This window comes from Oncorhynchus mykiss, chromosome Y (genome assembly GCF_013265735.2).
Source record: "Oncorhynchus mykiss isolate Arlee chromosome Y, USDA_OmykA_1.1, whole genome shotgun sequence".
NCBI lineage: Eukaryota > Metazoa > Chordata > Actinopteri > Salmoniformes > Salmonidae > Oncorhynchus > Oncorhynchus mykiss.
The window spans coordinates 33,570,908-33,592,629 of record NC_048593.1 but is presented as its reverse complement, the minus strand read 5'-3'; the positions used below and the strand labels follow the sequence as shown (position 1 = coordinate 33,592,629).

Here is a 21,722-nt window from a genome sequence, read left to right as displayed (position 1 = left end):
TTGTGGGTGGATGGTGTTTGTGAAATCCTGCTTGCTCAGTTTTCTACATCTTTGTTATGTCATTGAATGTGTTTAATGGTTAATGTGACCTTTAGCCTTACAGAGGGCTATATCTAGGGAAAACATACGTGTGTGTGTTGTGCTTAGTTTTGAGATGCTGTTGTATGTTTACAGTACAGTCCCTCTACCTTCATATGTTCTATGGCACTAGGGAAAAACATAGTACCCCCTTTAGGAAAAAGCATCTGAAAGATCCAAAGGCAAATCTAAAATAAAGTGAATCACTGTTCCACTGTAATCCTGTTAAGTTTAGCACTGCGATGCTGCCTGGTACTACTGTTCAGTCAAATGTTCATTATAGCCTACTGTAGCCATTTATAGATGAGCTCACTCTCACTAACTCAAACACTAAAACAAAAATCTTAAATCTGCAATATGTACCTTTTTGGGCGACCTGACCAAATTCACATAGAAATGTAATTATAGCAAATCTAAGAGGCGGTAAATCGGTTCTATGTACGTCATTTCTATGCTTCCCGTTCTTGAATCTTTAACTTTCGGCTTTTGTACACCAGCTTCAAACAGCTGGTGATGGAAAATATATTTCACAGTGGTTTAGACGGTACAATGATTCTTTACTACACTATACTTGAATGTTATGTCACATAAACTGAAATTAAGTGAACTATTAGAATTTTAGCATACCAGGAAATTGCCATTTCGGCATGGTGCATCTTGAAATGAGAAATGTTTGTGGTCATTGGTTTCCAGCTAAAATGACTAAATAGAAGTTATGTACACTTCTCTAAACCTCCTGTGAAGATGAAGATGTGTCCCTACAATAACATCTGTGCTCAATCTTTAGGCATACAGCAACCCAGGGCGAAGATCACAGTAGAGTTGATAACCACAGCCACACCAAAGATCTGCTTGTTCTACTCTCCTTGTCTTAATGAAGTCCTTACGGTATCCACCCTCCTGTTTAGCCGCCTTACAGATTTAGGAGAGTATAGTACAGTACAGTACAGTAAGCTTGACCCAGCAGATTCTTCACTTTAGAAATGCATCTGCCTGTGGGCTCTCTCCTGACGGATTTTATCCTCAAAATACTCCTAACTTTAGTACAGCAACTGGATATATAACTTAACTTGTATATACCTACTTTATCCTTCTTTTATCAGAACATGACACAAGAACAGTAAACATTTCAAGACCTGCCTGTCCTACAGTTAGTGGTGTAAAACACTCAAGTAAAAAATACTTTAAAATACTACTTCAGTAGTTTTTTGTGGTATCTGTACTTTACTTTACTATTTACTATTTTTGACAACTTTTACTTTTCCTTCACTACGTTCCCTAAAGAAAATAATGTACTTTCTACTCCATACATTTTCCCTGACAACCAAAAGTACTAGTTACAATTTGAATGCTTAGCAGGACAGGAAAATTGTCCAATTCACACTCTTAAAAAGAAAATCCCTTGTCATCCCTACTGCCTCTGATCTGGTGGATTCACTAAACACAAATGCTTCAATTGTAAATTATGTCTGAGTGCTGGAGTGTGCCCCTGGCTATCCGTAAATTTAAAAAACAAGAAAATCGTTCCGGCTGGTTTGCTTAATGTAAGGATTTTGAAATTATTTATACTTTTACTTTTAATACTTAAGTATATTTTAGAAATTGCATTTACTTTGGATACTTAAGTATATTTAAAACCAAATACTTTTAGACTTTTACTCAAATAAAAGTATTTTACTGGGTGACTTTCACTTTTACTTGAGTACTTTTGTATTACTGTCTACAGTAGGCCTATCTCATCATGTCTGGCTATGGTAGAGTAGTATTTGCCATTGACTCTTTCAAAGTGCCCTCGCTGGCCTCCAGGGGCCGATAGAGAGCCAGCTGTAAAACGAGGCCTCCTAAGGTGGGCACTAGAACATCCCCCAGTGCCATAACCCCAGAGAGGGGCCTGTTCCCTTCCCACCTGTCGCTGTGTGGAGAGTCCCCCAGCGAATCGAACGAGTCTTCGTACTGCAGGCCCGGCCGGTGGGGCACAGTAGAGCCACAGTGTGCGGCACGCCTGGCCCTGGCCTCCATGCACGCAGGACTGTTGCACCTACTGGTCCCCACGGAGGACGACATCATGCCTGGTGAGTCTGAGAGGACACTGTCAGTCCGCTCCAGGCTCCACGTCCGCTCCTCGTGTCTGAGACAAGAGAGGACCAAAACATAGGGTTCAACCAGGATATGGTCCGGTGTGTAGTTCAGTGTGTATTTTTCTGTGTGTCAAAAAATGTACCTGTGATGTGTGTAGTGAGGGGGATGTTGAGGGGTTACCTGTGAGTGGATGAATGGGCATGGGTAGAGGAGTTGTGAGATCTGGAAGACGCATGGCTGCCTGGGAACGAGTCCTCTGGTACATGCCCTATGACTCGCTCCGTTGCAGGCACATTCTTAGAGATGTACTAAAACACACAGAGGAAAGTGTTGGAGAGATGGTATGGAGGGGAAATGTGTAACTGCCCATCATCATGTTGAACTTTACATACAATACCATCACAAAGACTGTTGCTAAATCTGTCCTGACATATTTGAAACGCCACTGATTGACCATGTGTGTGTTCTGAAAGGAGAGGTTTAGTTACTGTTGGATGTTAACCTGTGACCTCGCTATCCTTCAAGAGAGTACTTATGCTCCACTAAAGGAAAGTAAAATAATGTATGCTATGAAACTCATACGAAAACAACACATTCACCCTTCCATTCATTCACTAATTGATGACAGAAAAGTCAGTAAGGGAATCGATGGATATGTATGTGCCACTCACATCTACCATGGGTATCTCCTCAGGGCCAGGTCCTGGGTGATTGGGTCCGTTCGCTAGGTTCCGGTTTGGGTGATCTGCACACATGTTCTGCTGCAGGTGATTGTGCATCTTCTTCCTCTGTCTCCTGTGGAGGAGAATACCCCAGTCACTCTCATAGCACTGGAGCTGAGTCAACAGTCTATGCTAGGGTCTATTTAACACACCTATACTGTCCTGGGCTGACTTACTTGGTTTTGCAGTAGGCCACCACACACACAATGCCCACCACCAGCAGAGCCACGCAGATCCCCGTGATTGTCAGGACTCTTTTCTGGTAGAGCTCTTCAGCTTCTGTGGACACACACACACACACACACACACACACACACACACACACACACACAGAGAGAGAGAGAGAGACAGGTACGAAAATAAAACTACAACATCAGTCCCTTGAAGGAGTAAGTTTAGACATCATGGACATCCTTTACACCATGTCTCTGATGCCCCAGCCCTCCTGTCTCCCACAGCTTTTACACTCCTACACTAAGCAGATGTTGCTCACTCTCTTTACATGTATCAAAGTAGACATACTGTATGGAGGTGTTGAAGGCTCTGAACATGAATTAGATTACATTGAAACTCCAACCCTTCATTGTAATGGCTGTTGAACAAAAGCCAGTTGACACTAGTAAATATTCATAAATATTACTGGAATCATTATTGTTTCAACATCCTTAATCAAAAAATATGCCTGGGGGAAATAAATTCACTAGAAATGCGCTAGAAATTTCTAAATTTAGATGACTGGCATTAACTGGGAATTTGTACAGCATTCACTAGAGATGTAGATGATTACATTTGTTTTAATTACTGCAACATTGTGTGTTGCTCGTTGTGAATGGCTGGGCTTGGTTTACTGTAACACATGTCACTGGTACGGATCACAGTAACGATCTAAAATGAAGGTCCGCCCAAAACAGGTCGGCACAGAAAAGCTGTCCCAAATCTGCTACTCTGATTGTAGGAGTGCCTCATTCATCCAAGGGGTCTCTGCTGACTGAAAGCCCATCAGATCAACACTCATCTACACAGAGGCCGCTCATCCTCTCACTGTCTATTCTGCTAGAGCATTTTTTACAGAGGCACACACACAAGCAGAACCGCAAGTAAGGGGTCCCTGCAGGCTTTAAACATGCTCTGCATTCAATGACTTCAAATTTAAAACAAAGAAATTATTTTTTAATTTTATTTTTACTTTTCTTATTACATGCATTGTTACTTCTGTTTTTTGTGATCAACAAAAAAATAAACTAAAACAGATTTTGAACCTCTTTGCTTTCCCATAAAAATGTTCCTGTGAGGAGGGGAGGATGTGGCTTAAACCAGGGGAGAGTGGAGGGAACGAGGGAGCAGACCAGGGGGAATAGGTAGTGGGCCTGTGATAAACAACGTAATAAAAATGTATTGCATTTTTACAGCTCCTCCCATATGAGGTTGCCTCACTCTCACCCACTTCCTCCAATCACCAGCAGCAGCAACAGCATGGGCTATTTTGACACTATAAATGAATCACCATGGATAGTATAAATAGCAATATTTCAGCCATATTGGTTGATATCTAGTGATGAAGAATTTTCCACAGTGACAGGAAACGGCAATATTGAAATTCTCGGAGCCTCACACAAATTTACCTGAATGTAGTTTGACTATTTTGTACAGTGAGGTCTCATAAGGAAATAGTAAACTATGGTATCACAGGACATTTCTTGGGAAAGGAGGTCCTTAAAGAACAGACTATTTATTTACACTCTAAATAAGGTATGACATGTTCATACCACAGTCACTTAATGAAAAACAGTCTAGACACACAATGCGTTCTACTTTTGCAGACAGTTTTCAACCAAAGTAAAGTAATTGATGGACACAGGTAGAACAGAGCAGGTTGACTTACAAACATCTACAGTGAGGTTTCAAATGAGAGGTGGATAGAGGTTATAGGTTATAGATTAGACGTTAGAGGTTACAGGTTAGAGGTGGAGTGTTGAGGGGATGAGGAGAATGACACAGTTAAGATGAGCAGCATGGATGTTGGGGTGGGGTGGGGGGATAGTCAACTGTAAACCTGGCATAGCATGCTAACAGGAGGCAGAGGAGGGGAGAACATAAAGCAAATCTTGGAGGAATATCCTGCCTGGTTATGGTTGATAGAGAGGAACAGGGATGTCCTATTTGCAGCACTCATCCTGAGGTCCTGTCTGTGTCTCAATGATGCGGCAATGGATTCTCACATTGGCTAATACAAGTTGAAACATGGTACACGCTTTTGAATAGGTGTATCATTAAACCATGTGTGTGTGTGTGTGTGTGTGTGTGTGTGTGTGTGTGTGTGTGTGTGTGTGTGTGTGTGTGTGTGTGTGTGTGTGTGTGTGTGTGTGTGTGTGTGTGTGTGTGCATATATACAAGAGAGAGAGAGAGAGAGAAATTGAGAGAGACACAGAGAGTGAGAGACAGAGAAAGAGAGAGAATGAGAGAGATAGAGAGAGAGAGAGAGAGAGAGAGAGAGGTGAATTTGTGTGTGTATGTGTGTGTTTTCAGTGTCTAAGGAAGGATTAGAAGTGATACAACTCTTACTGAGTAATGTAATCAAATTCACACTAGTGTTAACACAAACCCGGTGTGTGCTAAAAGAATCACATGAAACTAAGCACTGTTTATTCTGAAGTAAACAGTAGAGACATGGAGGCTCACAAAGATTAGTCTGATGTCATCAACCCCAGAGAGAAGATTCCAGAGGGAGTCAGAGAATAGATGGAGGGGGAATCTACTCCCTGAATAGAGGAGAGATGGAGGGGGAATCTACTCCCTGAATAGAGGATAGATGGAGGGGGAATCTACTCCCTGAATAGAGGATAGATGGAGGGGGAATCTACTCCCTGAAGAGAGGATAGATGGAGGGGGAACCTACTCCCTGAATAGAGGAGAGATGGAGGGGGAATCTACTCCCTGAATAGAGGAGAGATGGAGGGGGAATCTACTCCCTGAATAGAGGAGAGATGGAGGGGGAATCTACTCCCTGAAGAGAGGATAGATGGAGGGGGAACCTACTCCCTGAATAGAGGATAGATGGAGGGGGAATCTAATTCCTGAAGAGAGGATAGATGGAGGGGGAACCTACTCCCTGAATAGAGGATAGATGGTGGGGTAAACTACTACCTGACAAAAGGATACATGGAGGGGGAGTCTACTACCTGAAGAATGACAGATGGAGGGGGGATCTACTCCCTGATGAGAGGATAGATAGAGGGCGAATCTACTATCTGAAGAGAGGATAGATATAGGGGAAATATACAACCTGAAGAGAGGAGAGATGGAAGGGGGGTCTACTCCCGGAAGAAAGAAAGATGGAGGGGAATCTACAACCTGAAGAAGGATAGATTGAGGGGAAATCTACTACCTGAAGAAGGATAGATGGAGGGGAAATGTACTAGATGAAGAGAGGATAGATGGAGGGGAAATCTACTCTGTGAAGAGAGGAATTATGGAGGGGGAATCTACAACCTGATGAGAGGATATATGGAGGGAGAATCTTCTACCTGAAGACAGATAGACGGAGGGTGAATCTACTACATGATGTGAAGTTAGATGGAAGGGAATCTACTCTGTGAAGAGAGGATAGATGGAGGGGGAATCTACTATCTGTAGAGAGGATAAATGGAAAGGTAATCTGCTAACTGAAGAACAGATAGATGGAGGGGAAGTCAAATGTGAAGATAGATGGAGGGGGAATCTACACTCTGATGTGAAGATAGATGGAGGGGGAATCTACTCCCTGAATAGAGGATCGATGGAGGGGGAATCTACACTCTGAATAGAGGATAGATGGAGGGGGAACCTACTCCCTGAATAGAGGATAGATGGAGGGGGAATCTACTCCCTGAATAGAGGAGAGATGGAGGGTGAATCTACTCCCTGAAGAGAGGATAGATGGTGGGGGAATCTACTCCCTGATGAGAGGATAGATTGAGGGGGAATCTACACTCTGAAGAGAGGATAGATAGAGGGTGAATCTACTCCCTGAAGAGAGGACAGATTGAGGGGGAATATACACTCTGAAGAGAGGATAGATAGAGGGTGAATCTACTCCCTGAAGAGAGGATAGATAGAGGGTGAATCTACTACCTAAATAGATGATAGATGGAGGGTGAATTTACTACCTAAATAGATGATAGATGGAGGTTGAATCTACTACCTAAAAAGAGGATAGGATGGAGAAGAAATCTACTACCTAAAAAGAGGATAGGATGGAGAAGAAATCTACTACCTAAAAAGAGGATAGATGGAGGGGGAACCTACTCCCTGAATAGAGGATAGATGGAGGGGGAATCTACTCCCTGAATAGAGGAGAGATGGAGGGTGAATCTACTCCCTGAAGAGAGGATAGATGGTGGGGGAATCTACTCCCTGATGAGAGGATAGATTGAGGGGGAATCTACACTCTGAAGAGAGGATAGATAGAGGGTGAATCTACTCCCTGAAGAGAGGACAGATTGAGGGGGAATATACACTCTGAAGAGAGGATAGATAGAGGGTGAATCTACTCCCTGAAGAGAGGATAGATAGAGGGTGAATCTACTACCTAAATAGATGATAGATGGAGGGTGAATTTACTACCTAAATAGATGATAGATGGAGGTTGAATCTACTACCTAAAAAGAGGATAGGATGGAGAAGAAATCTACTACCTAAAAAGAGGATAGGATGGAGAAGAAATCTACTACCTAAAAAGAGGATAGATGGAGGAGAAATCTACTACCTAAAAAGAGGATAGGATGGAGAAGAAAACTACTACCTAAATAGATGATAGATGGAGGTTGAATCTACTACCTAAAAAGAGGATAGGATGGAGAAGAAATCTACTACCTAAAAAGAGGATACATGGAGGAGAAATCTACTACCTAAAAAGAGGATAGGATGGAGAAGAAAACTACTACCTAAATAGATGATAGATGGAGGGAGATTCTACTAAATTAAGTAGGATAGATGGAAGGGGAATCGACTGTGTGAAGAGCGAAAAGATGGAGGGCGATTCTACTATCAGAAGAGAGGAAAGATGGAGGGGGGATCTACTCCCTCATGAGAGGATAGATGGAGGGGAAATCTACTACCTGAAGAGAGGAAAGATGGAGGGGGAACCTACTCCCTGAATAGAGGATAGATGGAGGGGGAATCTAATTCCTGAAGAGAGGATAGATGGAGGGGGAACCTACTCCCTGAATAGAGGATAGATGGAGGGGGAATCTAATTCCTGAAGAGAGGATAGATGGAGGGGGAACCTACTCCCTGAATAGAGGATAGATGGTGGGGTAAACTACTACCTGACAAAAGGATACATGGAGGGGGAGTCTACTACCTGAAGAATGACAGATGGAGGGGGGATCTACTCCCTGATGAGAGGATAGATAGAGGGCGAATCTACTATCTGAAGAGAGGATAGATATAGGGGAAATATACAACCTGAAGAGAGGAGAGATGGAAGGGGGGTCTACTCCCGGAAGAAAGAAAGATGGAGGGGAATCTACAACCTGAAGAAGGATAGATTGAGGGGAAATCTACTACCTGAAGAAGGATAGATGGAGGGGAAATGTACTAGATGAAGAGAGGATAGATGGAGGGGAAATCTACTCTGTGAAGAGAGGAATTATGGAGGGGGAATCTACAACCTGATGAGAGGATATATGGAGGGAGAATCTTCTACCTGAAGACAGATAGACGGAGGGTGAATCTACTACATGATGTGAAGTTAGATGGAAGGGAATCTACTCTGTGAAGAGAGGATAGATGGAGGGGGAATCTACTATCTGTAGAGAGGATAAATGGAAAGGTAATCTGCTAACTGAAGAACAGATAGATGGAGGGGAAGTCAAATGTGAAGATAGATGGAGGGGGAATCTACACTCTGATGTGAAGATAGATGGAGGGGGAATCTACTCCCTGAATAGAGGATCGATGGAGGGGGAATCTACACTCTGAATAGAGGATAGATGGAGGGGGAACCTACTCCCTGAATAGAGGATAGATGGAGGGGGAATCTACTCCCTGAATAGAGGAGAGATGGAGGGTGAATCTACTCCCTGAAGAGAGGATAGATGGTGGGGGAATCTACTCCCTGATGAGAGGATAGATTGAGGGGGAATCTACACTCTGAAGAGAGGATAGATAGAGGGTGAATCTACTCCCTGAAGAGAGGACAGATTGAGGGGGAATATACACTCTGAAGAGAGGATAGATAGAGGGTGAATCTACTCCCTGAAGAGAGGATAGATAGAGGGTGAATCTACTACCTAAATAGATGATAGATGGAGGGTGAATTTACTACCTAAATAGATGATAGATGGAGGTTGAATCTACTACCTAAAAAGAGGATAGGATGGAGAAGAAATCTACTACCTAAAAAGAGGATAGATGGAGGAGAAATCTACTACCTAAAAAGAGGATAGGATGGAGAAGAAAACTACTACCTAAATAGATGATAGATGGAGGTTGAATCTACTACCTAAAAAGAGGATAGGATGGAGAAGAAATCTACTACCTAAAAAGAGGATACATGGAGGAGAAATCTACTACCTAAAAAGAGGATAGGATGGAGAAGAAAACTACTACCTAAATAGATGATAGATGGAGGGAGATTCTACTAAATTAAGTAGGATAGATGGAAGGGGAATCGACTGTGTGAAGAGCGAAAAGATGGAGGGCGATTCTACTATCAGAAGAGAGGAAAGATGGAGGGGGGATCTACTCCCTCATGAGAGGATAGATGGAGGGGAAATCTACTACCTGAAGAGAGGAAATATGGAGGGGGGGGGATCTACTCCCTCATGAGAGGATAGATGGAGGGGAAATCTACTACCTGAAGAGAGGAAAGATGGAGGGGGGGGATCTACTCCCTCATGAGAGGATAGATGGAGGGGAAATCTACTACCTGAAGAGAGGAAATATGGAGGGGGGGGATCTACTCCCTCATGAGAGGATAGATGGAGGGGGAATACGATCCTGAAGAGAGGATAGATGGAGGGGTAAACTACCATCTGATGAAATTATATTTGGAGGTGTAATCTACTACCTGAAGAGAGGATAGATGGAGGGGGAATCTACTACCTAAAGAGAGGATAGATGGATGGTGAATCTACTACCTAAATAGATGATAGATGGAGGGGTAATCTACACGCAGAAGAGAGGACAGATGGAGTGGGAATCTACTCACAGAAGAGAGGATTGATTTAGGGGGAATCTACTCCCTGAAAAAGTATAGATGGATGGGGAATCTATTTCCTGAAGAGATGATAGATGGAGGGGGAGTCTACTCCCTGATGAGAGCATAGATGGAGGGGGAATCTACTACCTGATGAGAGGATAGATAGAGGGTGAATCTGCTACCTAAATAGATGATAGATGGAGGTTGAATCTGCTACCTAAATAGATGATAGATGGAGGGGGATTCTACTACCTAAATAGATGATAGATGGAGGGGGATTCTACTACCTAAATAGATGATAGATGGAGGTTGAATCTACTACCTAAATAGATGACAGATGGAGGGGGAATCTATTACCTGAAAAAGTATAGATGGATGGGGAATCTATTCCCTGAAGAGAGGATAGATGGAGGGGGAATCTAAACGCTGTAGAAGGATAGATGGAGGGGGAATCTACTCCCTGATGAGAGGATAGATGGAGGGGGAATAAACTCCCTGAAGAGAGGATAGATGGAGGGGGAATCTAAACGCTGTAGAAGGATAGATGGAGGAGGAATCTATTCCCTGAAGAGAGGATAGATTGAGGGGAATCTATTCCCTGAAGAGAGGACACCTGGAGGTGGAATCTACTATCTGAAGAAGGATAGATGGAGGGGGAATCTATTCCCTGAAGAGAGGACACCTGGAGATGGAATCTACTATCTGAAGAAGGATAGATGGAGGGGGAATCTATTCCCTGGAGAGAGGATAGATGGAGGGGGGGGGGGATCTACTCCCTGATGAGAGGATAGATGGAGGGGGAATCTCCAACCTGAAGAGAGGATAGATGGGGGAAATCTATTACCTGAAAAAGGATAGATGGATGGGTAATCTACTAACTGAAGAGAGGATAGATGGAGGTGACATTTACTTCCCTAAGAAGTATAGCTGGAGGGGGAATCTACATTCCTGAAGGAATGATAGATTGGGTGGGGGATCTACTCCCTGAAGAGAGAATAAATGTAGTGTGAATCTATTATCTGATTAGAGTTCTGATTGAGGGGGAATCTACTCCCTGAAGAGAGCATAGATGGAGGGGGAATCTACTCCTTGAAGAGAGCATAGATGGAGGGGGAATCTACTCCCTGAAGAGAGCATAGATGGAGGGGGAATCTACTCCCTGAAGAGAGCATAGATGGAGGGGGAATCTACTCCTTGAAGAGAGGATAGATTGAGGGGAATCTACTCCCTGAATAGAGGATAGATGGAGGGGAATCTACTCCCTGAAGAGAGGATAGATGGACAGGTTATCTACTACCTGAAGGGAGAATAGATGGATGGGGCATCTACTACCTGAAGAAGATAGATTGAGGGGGAATCTAGAGGGGAATCCATGACTCAAGCTTTCATTTTGTTTATACCTGCTCTACAAATGTATAGTCCCTTAAAACCAGTTAATGAAGAAAACTGCTCTTGCTCTTCTGTCAGATGTACATGTAGTGATGAGGACTGCAAATTGGGACACCCATGGTAATGTTAGAGGGAAGGTCAGCTGTAGATCAGGTAATGTTAGAGGGAGGGCCAGCTGTAGATCAGGTAATGTTAGAAGGAGGGACAGCTGTAGATCAGGTAATGTTAGAAGGAGGGCCAGCTGTAGATCAGGTAATGTTAGGGGGAGGGCCAGCTGTAGATCAGGTAATGTTAGAAGGAGGGACAGCTGTAGATCAGGTAATGTTAGGGGGAGGGCCAGCTGTAGATCAGGTAATGTTAGAGGGAGGGCCAGCTGTAGATCAGGTAATGTTAGAAGGAGGGCCAGCTGTAGATCAGGTAATGTTAGGGGGAGGGCCAGCTGTAGATCATGTAATGTTAGAGGGAGGGCCAGCTGTAGATCAGGTAATGATAGAGTGAGGGCCAGCTGTAGATCAGGTAATGTTAGAGGGAGGGCCAGCTGTAGATCAGGTAATGTTAGAAGGAGGGCCAGCTGTAGATGAGGTATTGTTAGAGGGAGGGCCAGCTTCAGATCGGGTAATGTTAGAAGGAGGGCCAGCTGTAGATCAGGTAATGTTAGAGGGAGGGCCAGCTGTAGATCAGGTCATGTTAGAGGGAGGGCCAGCTGTAGATGAGGTAATGTTAGAGGGAGGGCCAGCTGTAGATGAGGTATTGTTAGAGGGAGGGCCAGCTGTAGATCAGGTAATGTTAGAGGGAGGGTCAGCTGTAGATGAGGTATTGTTAGAGGGAGGGCCAGCTGTAGATCAGGTAATGTTAGAGGGAGGGTCAGCTGTAGATGAGGTATTGTTAGAGGGAGGGCCAGCTTCAGGTCGGGGTAATGTTAGAGGGAGGGTCAGCTCCACAGGGCATGACCAGTGCATTTTTCAGCCCATTGAGATACTGTTAAGGTTGATTGACTGATTGATTGGTTAATCAATCAGACCATTTGCTTTAGAGTCAACCTCACAGAGGGAATGGAAGCATGTCAAACGGAACGGAAGGAGATATAGAACACAGCTCTACTCAAGCTGGGAATCAAACTATTGTTCCATACCCATAAATTCAATCCCAAGATGCTCTGCCATTGCAGAAAGTTGACAGTTGGAAAAACAAACAAAAAGAAGAGGAGAACAGTTTAGGAGAGACACCTTCCAACATAGATAAACAACAGATATACATACACAGTATGGGCATTGAGCGACAGGACTGACGGGACAGTTGAGACACGGATGGTGAGTCATGAGTAACAGTTACAGTAACAGGACGGAGCTGGACAACATCAAGCTAAGACCATCAGGACATCCAAACAAGCACCACAGACAGACACAAGACAAGCAGACAAAACAACAGCAAGCAGTTAGACTAGACTAGAGCATGCAAATCCAGATATCCACTTAACTCACTGCCATAATGACAAGATGGGATCTCTGGGCCATCCATTAAGGGCAGATTATGACATAGTGCACTACTTAGCTAATGAAACATTATATTACCATGACAGATGGGTCTATAGCACAAGAACATAGATCGTTTTGAAAGTATAGATTAGTCGTCCAATTAATAGATTTGAATATATTATTTAATTAAATCTATCTTCCTGATCATAAGGGATGTTAGATGTTACTTCTTCTGGTACTCACTACATGGCAGCACAGTCCAATGTTAATGTTTCATTCAACACAGGCAACTGCATTCAGATTCAGGAAACATTTGATGGAACATGACATGTGACGATGGTATCATGTCCAATGACATGTTAACAGAAAAACCTTACCTGTAAACCATGGGAATACAAAATCTGATCAATTCACTCTAAAATATTACATTATAACCATGTTATGGGGAGGGGAGGGGATGACTGATAGAGAGTAAGTGTATGTTCTGTATGTGATGGAAGGCCTGTGTGACAGTATGAGACGTGAAGCCTGTGATTGCCTTCACTGAGGGATACATGTATTAGGGAAGACAGAGTCCATCTCAGCAATCTGTTCCACCAACCTCATCTAAGGACCAGCAACACCTTGATACTATTGACTAAGCTAAGATGATGTTTCACCTCATCCGCAAAACAAAGTTATCCAATCAGCTTCAGAGGGGGGATTATATTGCATGGGAAGAAGTGGAGAAGGGCTGCACCATTCCAGCTGCTGAACCCATATCTCTGACAGCCCACTTGCTCTAGTCGGGTTGCAGCAAATCCCAGCTGTTGTCATGACAACGTGCTCTTGGGGGGGCTGAGGGGGTCCAGCTTTCTGTAGCGCCATCAATGAGATATTTGGGGTAGGGGAGACGCCCTGATAGGAGGAGGGAAGTGGGATGGATGGATAAGTGGATGGATGAGGTTCGGAGAGAGAGTGTAGGGCTGGAGGGGATTCTGTATGCTTCTATATGTTCTAGTTCTGTTTTGGCCTCAAAAAGCTAACTTCACAGCATGATGAGGATTGCAATACTAGCCCATATATGCTGGAGATGCTGGAGAGGGTAGATGTATATTACAGTGGCTCACCAGCTCTACTGTACACAATCTACACTGTAGGGCAATAACACAAGGGAATTAACACAGTCAATAGAAATGGTAGCCAACAAGCTAATCCTTGAAATGCATTTCTTCTCTGACTGACTAGTAAAGTGAGTCGATTTCTAAAGTCCCGTTTGGATCTACAGTATATGTTTTGCTGCAGTGCTGTCAGTTGAGTGGTCCTGACCTCTATTGGCTGTCAGTCGAGTGGTCCTGATCTCTAATGTGGATGTGCGCACTTGAAACTGTGACTGACAGGCATGTGTACATTTAGAGGAAATTGGTGTGCAGAAATGGCCTCCTCTCCAGTGTGCTCTCTGAATTAAATTACACATGTCAGATCTCGCACTGGGAGGGGGGGGGGGAAGAGGGTGGAGCTTCACCCCATCTGTCTGCCTTTTTTGTCATTCATGTTATTATAAGTGGAGCCTCAAGCTTGTTTCCGATGCTACTCTTGTGTGTGCACGCAAAGGTCGTCTCTCAAAGGGATCACGCATAGTTGGGAATTTTCAGATCATTTCAAAGGAAAAGATTTAGATAAATGGTCTAATGTAATTAATGAATTATATCCCTGGTCGGTCCCGATGTTTATTAAATATTTGGTCTGCTTTGATGTTTTTACAGTATTTTAATTGTGGGTATTTTTCTGTAACGGAGGAGGTTTGAAAAATGTCAACCACACTCACTGCCTAGGTCGTCTCAGCATGTCATTTAAGGAAAAAAGGCTTGGCTCTGTTGACTAGAGTTGACAATGAATACACTTCTTGAAAAGAGAGGAATTTGTGCAATTCCATGGAGGTTAAACATAACGTGACAGTAAGATAGATGTCGATGTAGAGTGAGAGAACTCCCATAACCTGCTGGCACATACAATACGGTTCAGTACAGTACCAGGCTGTATGCATAGGCTCTGGGAAAGATGCTTACATTACATATGCAATACATTTTGCAACTAAATAGTGTACAGGAGCGCTGTCATCCTGAAATCCACACAAGGCTGACTTACAAAGGCATGATGTTGATGGATATGTACTGTAGAAAACTACAATACTGCTATACTATAAATCATATACCATGACTTGCCATGGAAACAGAAGGCCCGATGTTTGATCATATACTGTAGAGTGTAGACGTGCATATCATACATTTCCCTGTTTTTATGCAAAACAAAAAAAACATTATAACAATACTGGAGAACCATTATAACCCTACTAGAGAACCACTATAACCCCACTAGAGAACCATTATAACCCTACCAGATAACCATTATAACCCTACTAGAGAACCACTATAACCCTACCAGAGAACCACTATAACCCTACTAGAGAACCACTATAACCCCACTAGAGAACCATTATAACCCTACTAGAGAACCATTATAAACCACTAGAGAACCACTATAACCTTACTAGAGAACCATTATAAACCACTAGAGAACCACTATAACCCTACTAGAGAACCACTATAACCCTACTAGAGAACCATTATAACCCCACTAGAGAACCATTATAACCCTACCAGAGAACCATTATAACAATACTAGAGAACCATTATAACCCTACTAGAGAACCACTATAACCCCACTAGAGAACCATTATAACCCTACCAGAGAACCACTATAACCCTACTAGAGAACCATTATAAACCACTAGAGAACCAATATAACCCTACTAGAGAACCACTATAACCCTACTAGAGAAACATTATAAACCACTAGAGAACCATTATAACCCTACCAGAGAACCACTTTAACCCTACTAGAGAACCATTATAAACCACTAGAGAACCACTATAACCCTACCAGAGAACCACTATAACCCTACTAGAGAACCACTATAACCCCACTAGAGAACCATTATAACCCTACCAGAGAACCACTATAACCCTACTAGAGAACCATTATAAACCACTAGAGAACCACTATAACCCTACTAGAGAACCATTATAACCCTACCAGAGAACCACTATAACCCTACTAGAGAACCATTATAACCCTACCAGAGAACCATTATAACCCTACCAGAGAACCATTATAACCCTACCAGAGAACCATTATAACCCTACTAGAGAACCACTATAACCCTACCAGAGAACCACTATAACCCTACTAGAGAACCACTATAACCCTACTAGAGAACCACTATAACCCTACTAGAGAACCACTATAACCCTACTAGAGAACTATTAGTATTTTGTTTTTTTATGTGTTATTTCTTACATTGGTACCCCAGGTAATCTTAGGTTTTATTACATACAGTCGGGAGGAACTACTGGATATAAGAGCAACGTCAACTCACCATCATTACGACCAGGAATACAACTTTCCCGAAGCGGATCCTGTGTTTTTCCCACCACCCAGGACAATGGATCGAATCCCAGCCGGCGAACCAAAACAACGTCGCCGTAAAAGGGGCAGACGAAGTGGTCTTCTGGTCAGGCTCCGTAGACGGGCACATAGCACACCGCTCCTGAGCATACTACTCGCTGGTCAAGGACCAGTCTCTTGACAACAGGGTTGATGAAATCCGAGCAAGGGTAGCATTCCAGAGAGACATAAGAGACTGTAACGTTCCTTCTCTTTCTTTCTTTGCTTCACGGAAACATGGCTCACTCGAGACACGATATCGGAGTCGGTAGAGCCAGCTGGTTTCTTCACGCATCGCGCCGACGGAAACAAGCATCTTTCTGGTAAGACGAGGGGCCTTATGATTATGATTATGATTAACGAGTCGTAGTGTGATCATAATAACATACAGGAAATCAAGTCTTTCTGTTCACCTGACTTAGAATTCCTCACAATCAAATGTCGACAGCATTATCTACCAAGAGAATACTCCTCGATTATAATCACAGCCGCATATATTCCCCCCCAAGCAGACACATCGACAGCCCTGAACAAACTTTATTTGACTCTATGTAAACTGGAAACCACATATCCTGAGGCTGCATTCATTGTAGCTGGGGACTTTAACAAGGCTAATCTGAAAACAAGACCCCCTAAATGCTATTAGCATATTGATTGTGCTACCAGGGCTGGTAAAACCCAAGATCATTGTTATTCTAACTTCCGCGACGCATAAGGCCCTCCCCCGCCCTCCTTTTGGAAAAGCTGACCACGACTCAATTTTGTTGCTCCCAGCGTATAGACAGAGACTAAAACAGGAAGCTCCCGCGCTCAGGTCTGTTCAACTTTTTGAAGTTTTTGCTTCAATCACGTGTATTGGGATACGTTCCGCATTGCGTCAAACAACAACATTGACGAATACGCTGATTCGGTGAGCGAGTTTATTAGCAAGTGCATTGGCAATGTCGTACCCACAGCAACTATTAAAACATTCCCGAACCAGAAACCGTGGATTGATGGCAGCATTCGCGTGAAACTGAAAGCGAGAACCACTGCTTTTAACCAGGGCAAGGTGACCGGAAACATGACCGAATACAAACAGTGTAGCTAATCCCTCCGCAAGGCAATCAAACAAGGTAAGCTTCAGTATAGAGACAAAGTAGAGTTGCAATTCTACAGCTCAGACACAAGAGGTATGTGGCAGGGTCTACAGTCAATCACGGATTACAAAAAGAAAACCAGCCCCGTCGCGGACCAGGATGTCTTGCTCCCAGACAGATTAAACAACTTCTTTGCTCGCTTTGAGGACAATACAGTGCCACTGACACGGCCCGCTACCAAAACCTGTGGACTCTCCTTCACTGCAGCCGACGTAAGTAAAACATTTAAACCTGTTAACCCTCGCAAGGCTGCAGTCCCAGACGGCATCCCCAGCCGCATCCTCAGAGCATGCGCAGACCAGCTGGCTGGTCCCACATGCTTCAAGAGGGCCACCATTGTTCCTGTTCCCAAGAAAGCTAAGGTAACTGAGCTAAACGACTACCCCGTAGCACTCACTTCCGTCATCATGAAGTTCTTTGAGAGACTAGTCAAGGACCATTTCACCTCCACCCTACCTGACACCTTAGATCCACTCCCATTTGCTTACCGCCCCAATAGGTCCACAGACGACACAATCGCAACCACACTGAACACTGCCCTAACCCATCTGGACAAGAGGAATACCTATGTGAGAATGCTGTTCATCGACTACAGCTCAGCATTTAACACCATAGTACCCTCCAAGCTCGTCATCAAGCTCGAGACCCTGGGTCTCGATCCCTCCCTGTGCAACTGGGTTCTGGACTTCCTGACAGGCCGCCCCAGGTGGTGAGGGTAGGTAACAACATCTCCACCCCACTGATCCTCAATACTGGGGCCCCACAAGGGTGCATTCTGAGCCATCTCCTGTACTCCCTGTTCACCCACAACTGCATGGCCATGCATGCCTCCAACTCAATCATCAAGTTTGCAGACGATTACCAACAATGACGAGACGGCCTACAGGGAGGATGTCAGGAAAATAACCTCACACTCAACGTCAACAAAACAAAGGAGATGAACGTGGACTTCAGGAAACAGCAGAGGGAGCACCCCCCTATCCACATTGACGGGACAGTAGTGGATAGGGTAGTAAGTTTTAATTTCCTTGGCGTACACATCACTGACAAACTGAATTGGTCCACCCACACAGACAGCGTGGTGAAGAAGGCGCAGCAATTCGGCTTGTCACCAAAAGCACTCACAAACTTTTACAGATGCACAATCGAGAGCATCCTATTGGGCTGTGTCACCGCCTGGTACGGCAACTGCTCCGCCCACAACCGTAAGCCTCTCCAGAGGGTAGTGAGGTCTGTACAACGCATCACCGGGGGCAAACTACCTGCCCTCCAGGACACCTACACCACCCAATGTCACAGGAAGGCTATAAAGATCATCAAGGACAACAACCACCCGAGCCACTGCCTGTTCACGCCGCTATCATCCAGAAGGCGAGGTCAGTACAGTTGCATCAAAGCAGGGACCGAGAGACTGGAAAACAGCTTCTATCTCAAGGCCATCAGACTGTTAAACAGCCACCACTAACATTGAGTGGCTGCTGCCAACATACTACTCAACTCCAGCCACTTTAATAATGGAAAAATGTATGTAAAAATGTATCACTAGCCACTTTAAACAATGCCACTTAATATAATGTTTACATCCCCTACATTACTCATCTCAGATGTACAGTGCCTTGCGAAAGTATTCGGCCCCCTTGAACTTTGCGACCTTTTGCCACATTTCAGGCTTCAAACATAAAGATATAAAACTGTATTTTTTTGTGAAGAATCAACAACAAGTGGGACACAATCATGAAGTGGAACAACATTTATTGGATATTTCAAACTTTTTTAACAAATCAAAAACTGAAAAATTGGGAGTGCAAAATTATTCAGCCCCCTTAAGTTAATACTTTGTAGCGCCACCTTTTGCTGCGATTACAGCTGTAAGTCGCTTGGGGTATGTCTCTATCAGTTTTGCACATCGAGAGACTGACATTTTTTCCCATTCCTCCTTGCAAAACAGCTCGAGCTCAGTGAGGTTGGATGGAGAGCATTTGTGAACAGCAGTTTTCAGTTCTTTCCACAGATTCTCGATTGGATTCAGGTCTGGACTTTGACTTGGCCATTCTAACACCTGGATATGTTTATTTTTGAACCATTCCATTGTAGATTTTGCTTTATGTTTTGGATCATTGTCTTGTTGGAAGACAAATCTCCGTCCCAGTCTCAGGTCTTTTGCAGACTCCATCATTCTTCCAGAATGGTCCTGTATTTGGCTCCATCCATCTTCCCATCAATTTTAACCATCTTCCCTGTCCCTGCTGAAGAAAAGCAAGCCCAAACCATGATGCTGCCACCACCATGTTTGACAGTGGGGATGGTATGTTCAGCTGTGTTGCTTTTACGCCAAACATAATGTTTTGCATTGTTGCCAAAAAGTTCAATTTTGGTTTCATCTGACCAGAGCACCTTCTTCCACATGTTTGGTGTGTCTCCCAGGTGGCTTGTGGCAAACTTTAAACGACGCTTTTTATGGATATCCTGCCTGGTGTGTTCCTTGTTCTTCATGATGCTCTCTGCGCTTTAACGGACCTCTGAGACTATCACAGTGCAGGTGCATTTATACGGAGACTTGATTACACACAGGTGGATTGTATTTATCATCATTCAGGTCAACATTGGATCATTCAGATATCCTCACTGAACTCTCTCTTTCTGGAGAGAGTTTGCTGCACTGAATGTAAAGGGGCTGAATAATTATGCACGCCCAATTTTTCAGTTTTTGATTTGTTAAAAAAGTTTGAAATATCCAATAAATGTCGTTCCACTTCATGATTGTGTCCCACTTGTTGTTGATTCTTCACAAAAAAATACAGTTTTATATCTTTATGTTTGAAGCCTGAAATGTGGCAAAGGTCGCAAAGTTCAAGGGGGCCGAATACTTTCGCAAGGCACTGTATATACTGTACCCGATACCATCTACTGCATCTTGCCTATGCCGTTCTGTACCATCACTCATTCATATATTTTGTATGTACCTATTCTTCATCCCTTTACACTTGTGTGTATAAGGTAGTAGTTGTGGAATTGTTAGGTTAGATTACTGCATTGTCGGAACTAGAAGCACAAGCATTTTGCTACACTCGCATTAACATCTCCTAACCATGTGTATGTGACAAATAAAATGTGATTTGATTTGCCTGTTACTCAGGCCCAAAAGCCAGGATATGCATATAAGTGGTATCATTGGATAGAAAACAATTTGAAGTTTGTAGAAATGTTAACATAATGTATGAGACTATAACACAATTGATATGGTAGCCGAAAATCCAAAGAAAAACCAAACGTAATTCTTTTTTTTTTGAGATGCCATGCTCTTTCAATGGAAAGCTATAGGTCCTCTGCAATTCCAGCTCCCAGATTGCAATTCCTATGGCTTCCACTAGATGTCAACAGTCTTTGTTCAACGTTTCAGGCTTGTTCCTTCCAAAACAAGGAAGAATTTTGAGTTTTGGTACCGGGAGTCAAAGTTGGAAATCAGTCTGTGTGCGGGCGACGAAGAGGACGCACACTTGCTAATTTTTTTCTATTGAGCATACTTCTTTCCGTATTAAATATTCTAGTTTAATTACATTTTAGGGTACCTGAGGATTCAATAGAAACATAGTTTGACTCGTTTTAACAAAGTTTAGCGGTAGCTTTTTGGATTATTTTGTCTGCATGTTGAACGAGTGAATTACTGAAATTGATGGCGCCAACTAAACAGACTTTTTGAGATATAAAAAATGATTTCATCTAACAAAACGACCATGCATGTTGTAGCTGGGACCCTTTTGATTGCAAACAGAGAAAGATTTTCAAAAAGTAAGTGATTATTTAATCGCTATTTGTGATTTTATGAAGACTGTGCTAGTTGAAAAAAATGTTGATGTTGGGGCGCCGTCCTCAAACAATCGCAATGTTAACCCTACTAGAAAACCATTATAACCCACTAATGAAACACTACAACCCTACTATAACTATACGAGAGTACCATTATGACCCTCCAACAGAACCATTATAAACCGACAATAACCCTACAAGAGAACCATTATAACCCTACTATAACCCCACAAGAAAATCTTTACAAACCTACTATAGAACCACTAAAACCCTACTATAGAACCACTAAAACCCTACTAGAGAACCACTATAACCCCACTAGAGAACAATTATAACCATACTATAACCCTTCCTGTAAATCATT

At 43.3% G+C, this 21,722-nt stretch overlaps 1 protein-coding gene across 4 annotated transcripts in view; it reads right to left on the bottom strand.

Moving 5' to 3' along the window:
• Positions 1–21,722, bottom strand: part of nrg2a (neuregulin 2a) — a 158,268-nt gene that overhangs the window by 2,127 nt on the left and 134,419 nt on the right. For 3 of the 4 annotated variants that reach the window (XM_021591457.2, XM_021591459.2, XM_036968222.1), the window contains 5 exons: positions 12,584–12,607; positions 3,056–3,158; positions 2,829–2,952; positions 2,338–2,465; positions 1,985–2,206 (listed from right to left, as the gene is read on the bottom strand). In XM_021591457.2, coding sequence (XP_021447132.2) covers positions 1,985–2,206; positions 2,338–2,465; positions 2,829–2,952; positions 3,056–3,158; positions 12,584–12,607 — 601 coding nt within the window. The remainder of the gene's footprint in view (positions 1–1,984; positions 2,207–2,337; positions 2,466–2,828; positions 2,953–3,055; positions 3,159–12,583; positions 12,608–21,722) is intronic. The other variant, XM_021591458.2, reaches the window with a different exon arrangement.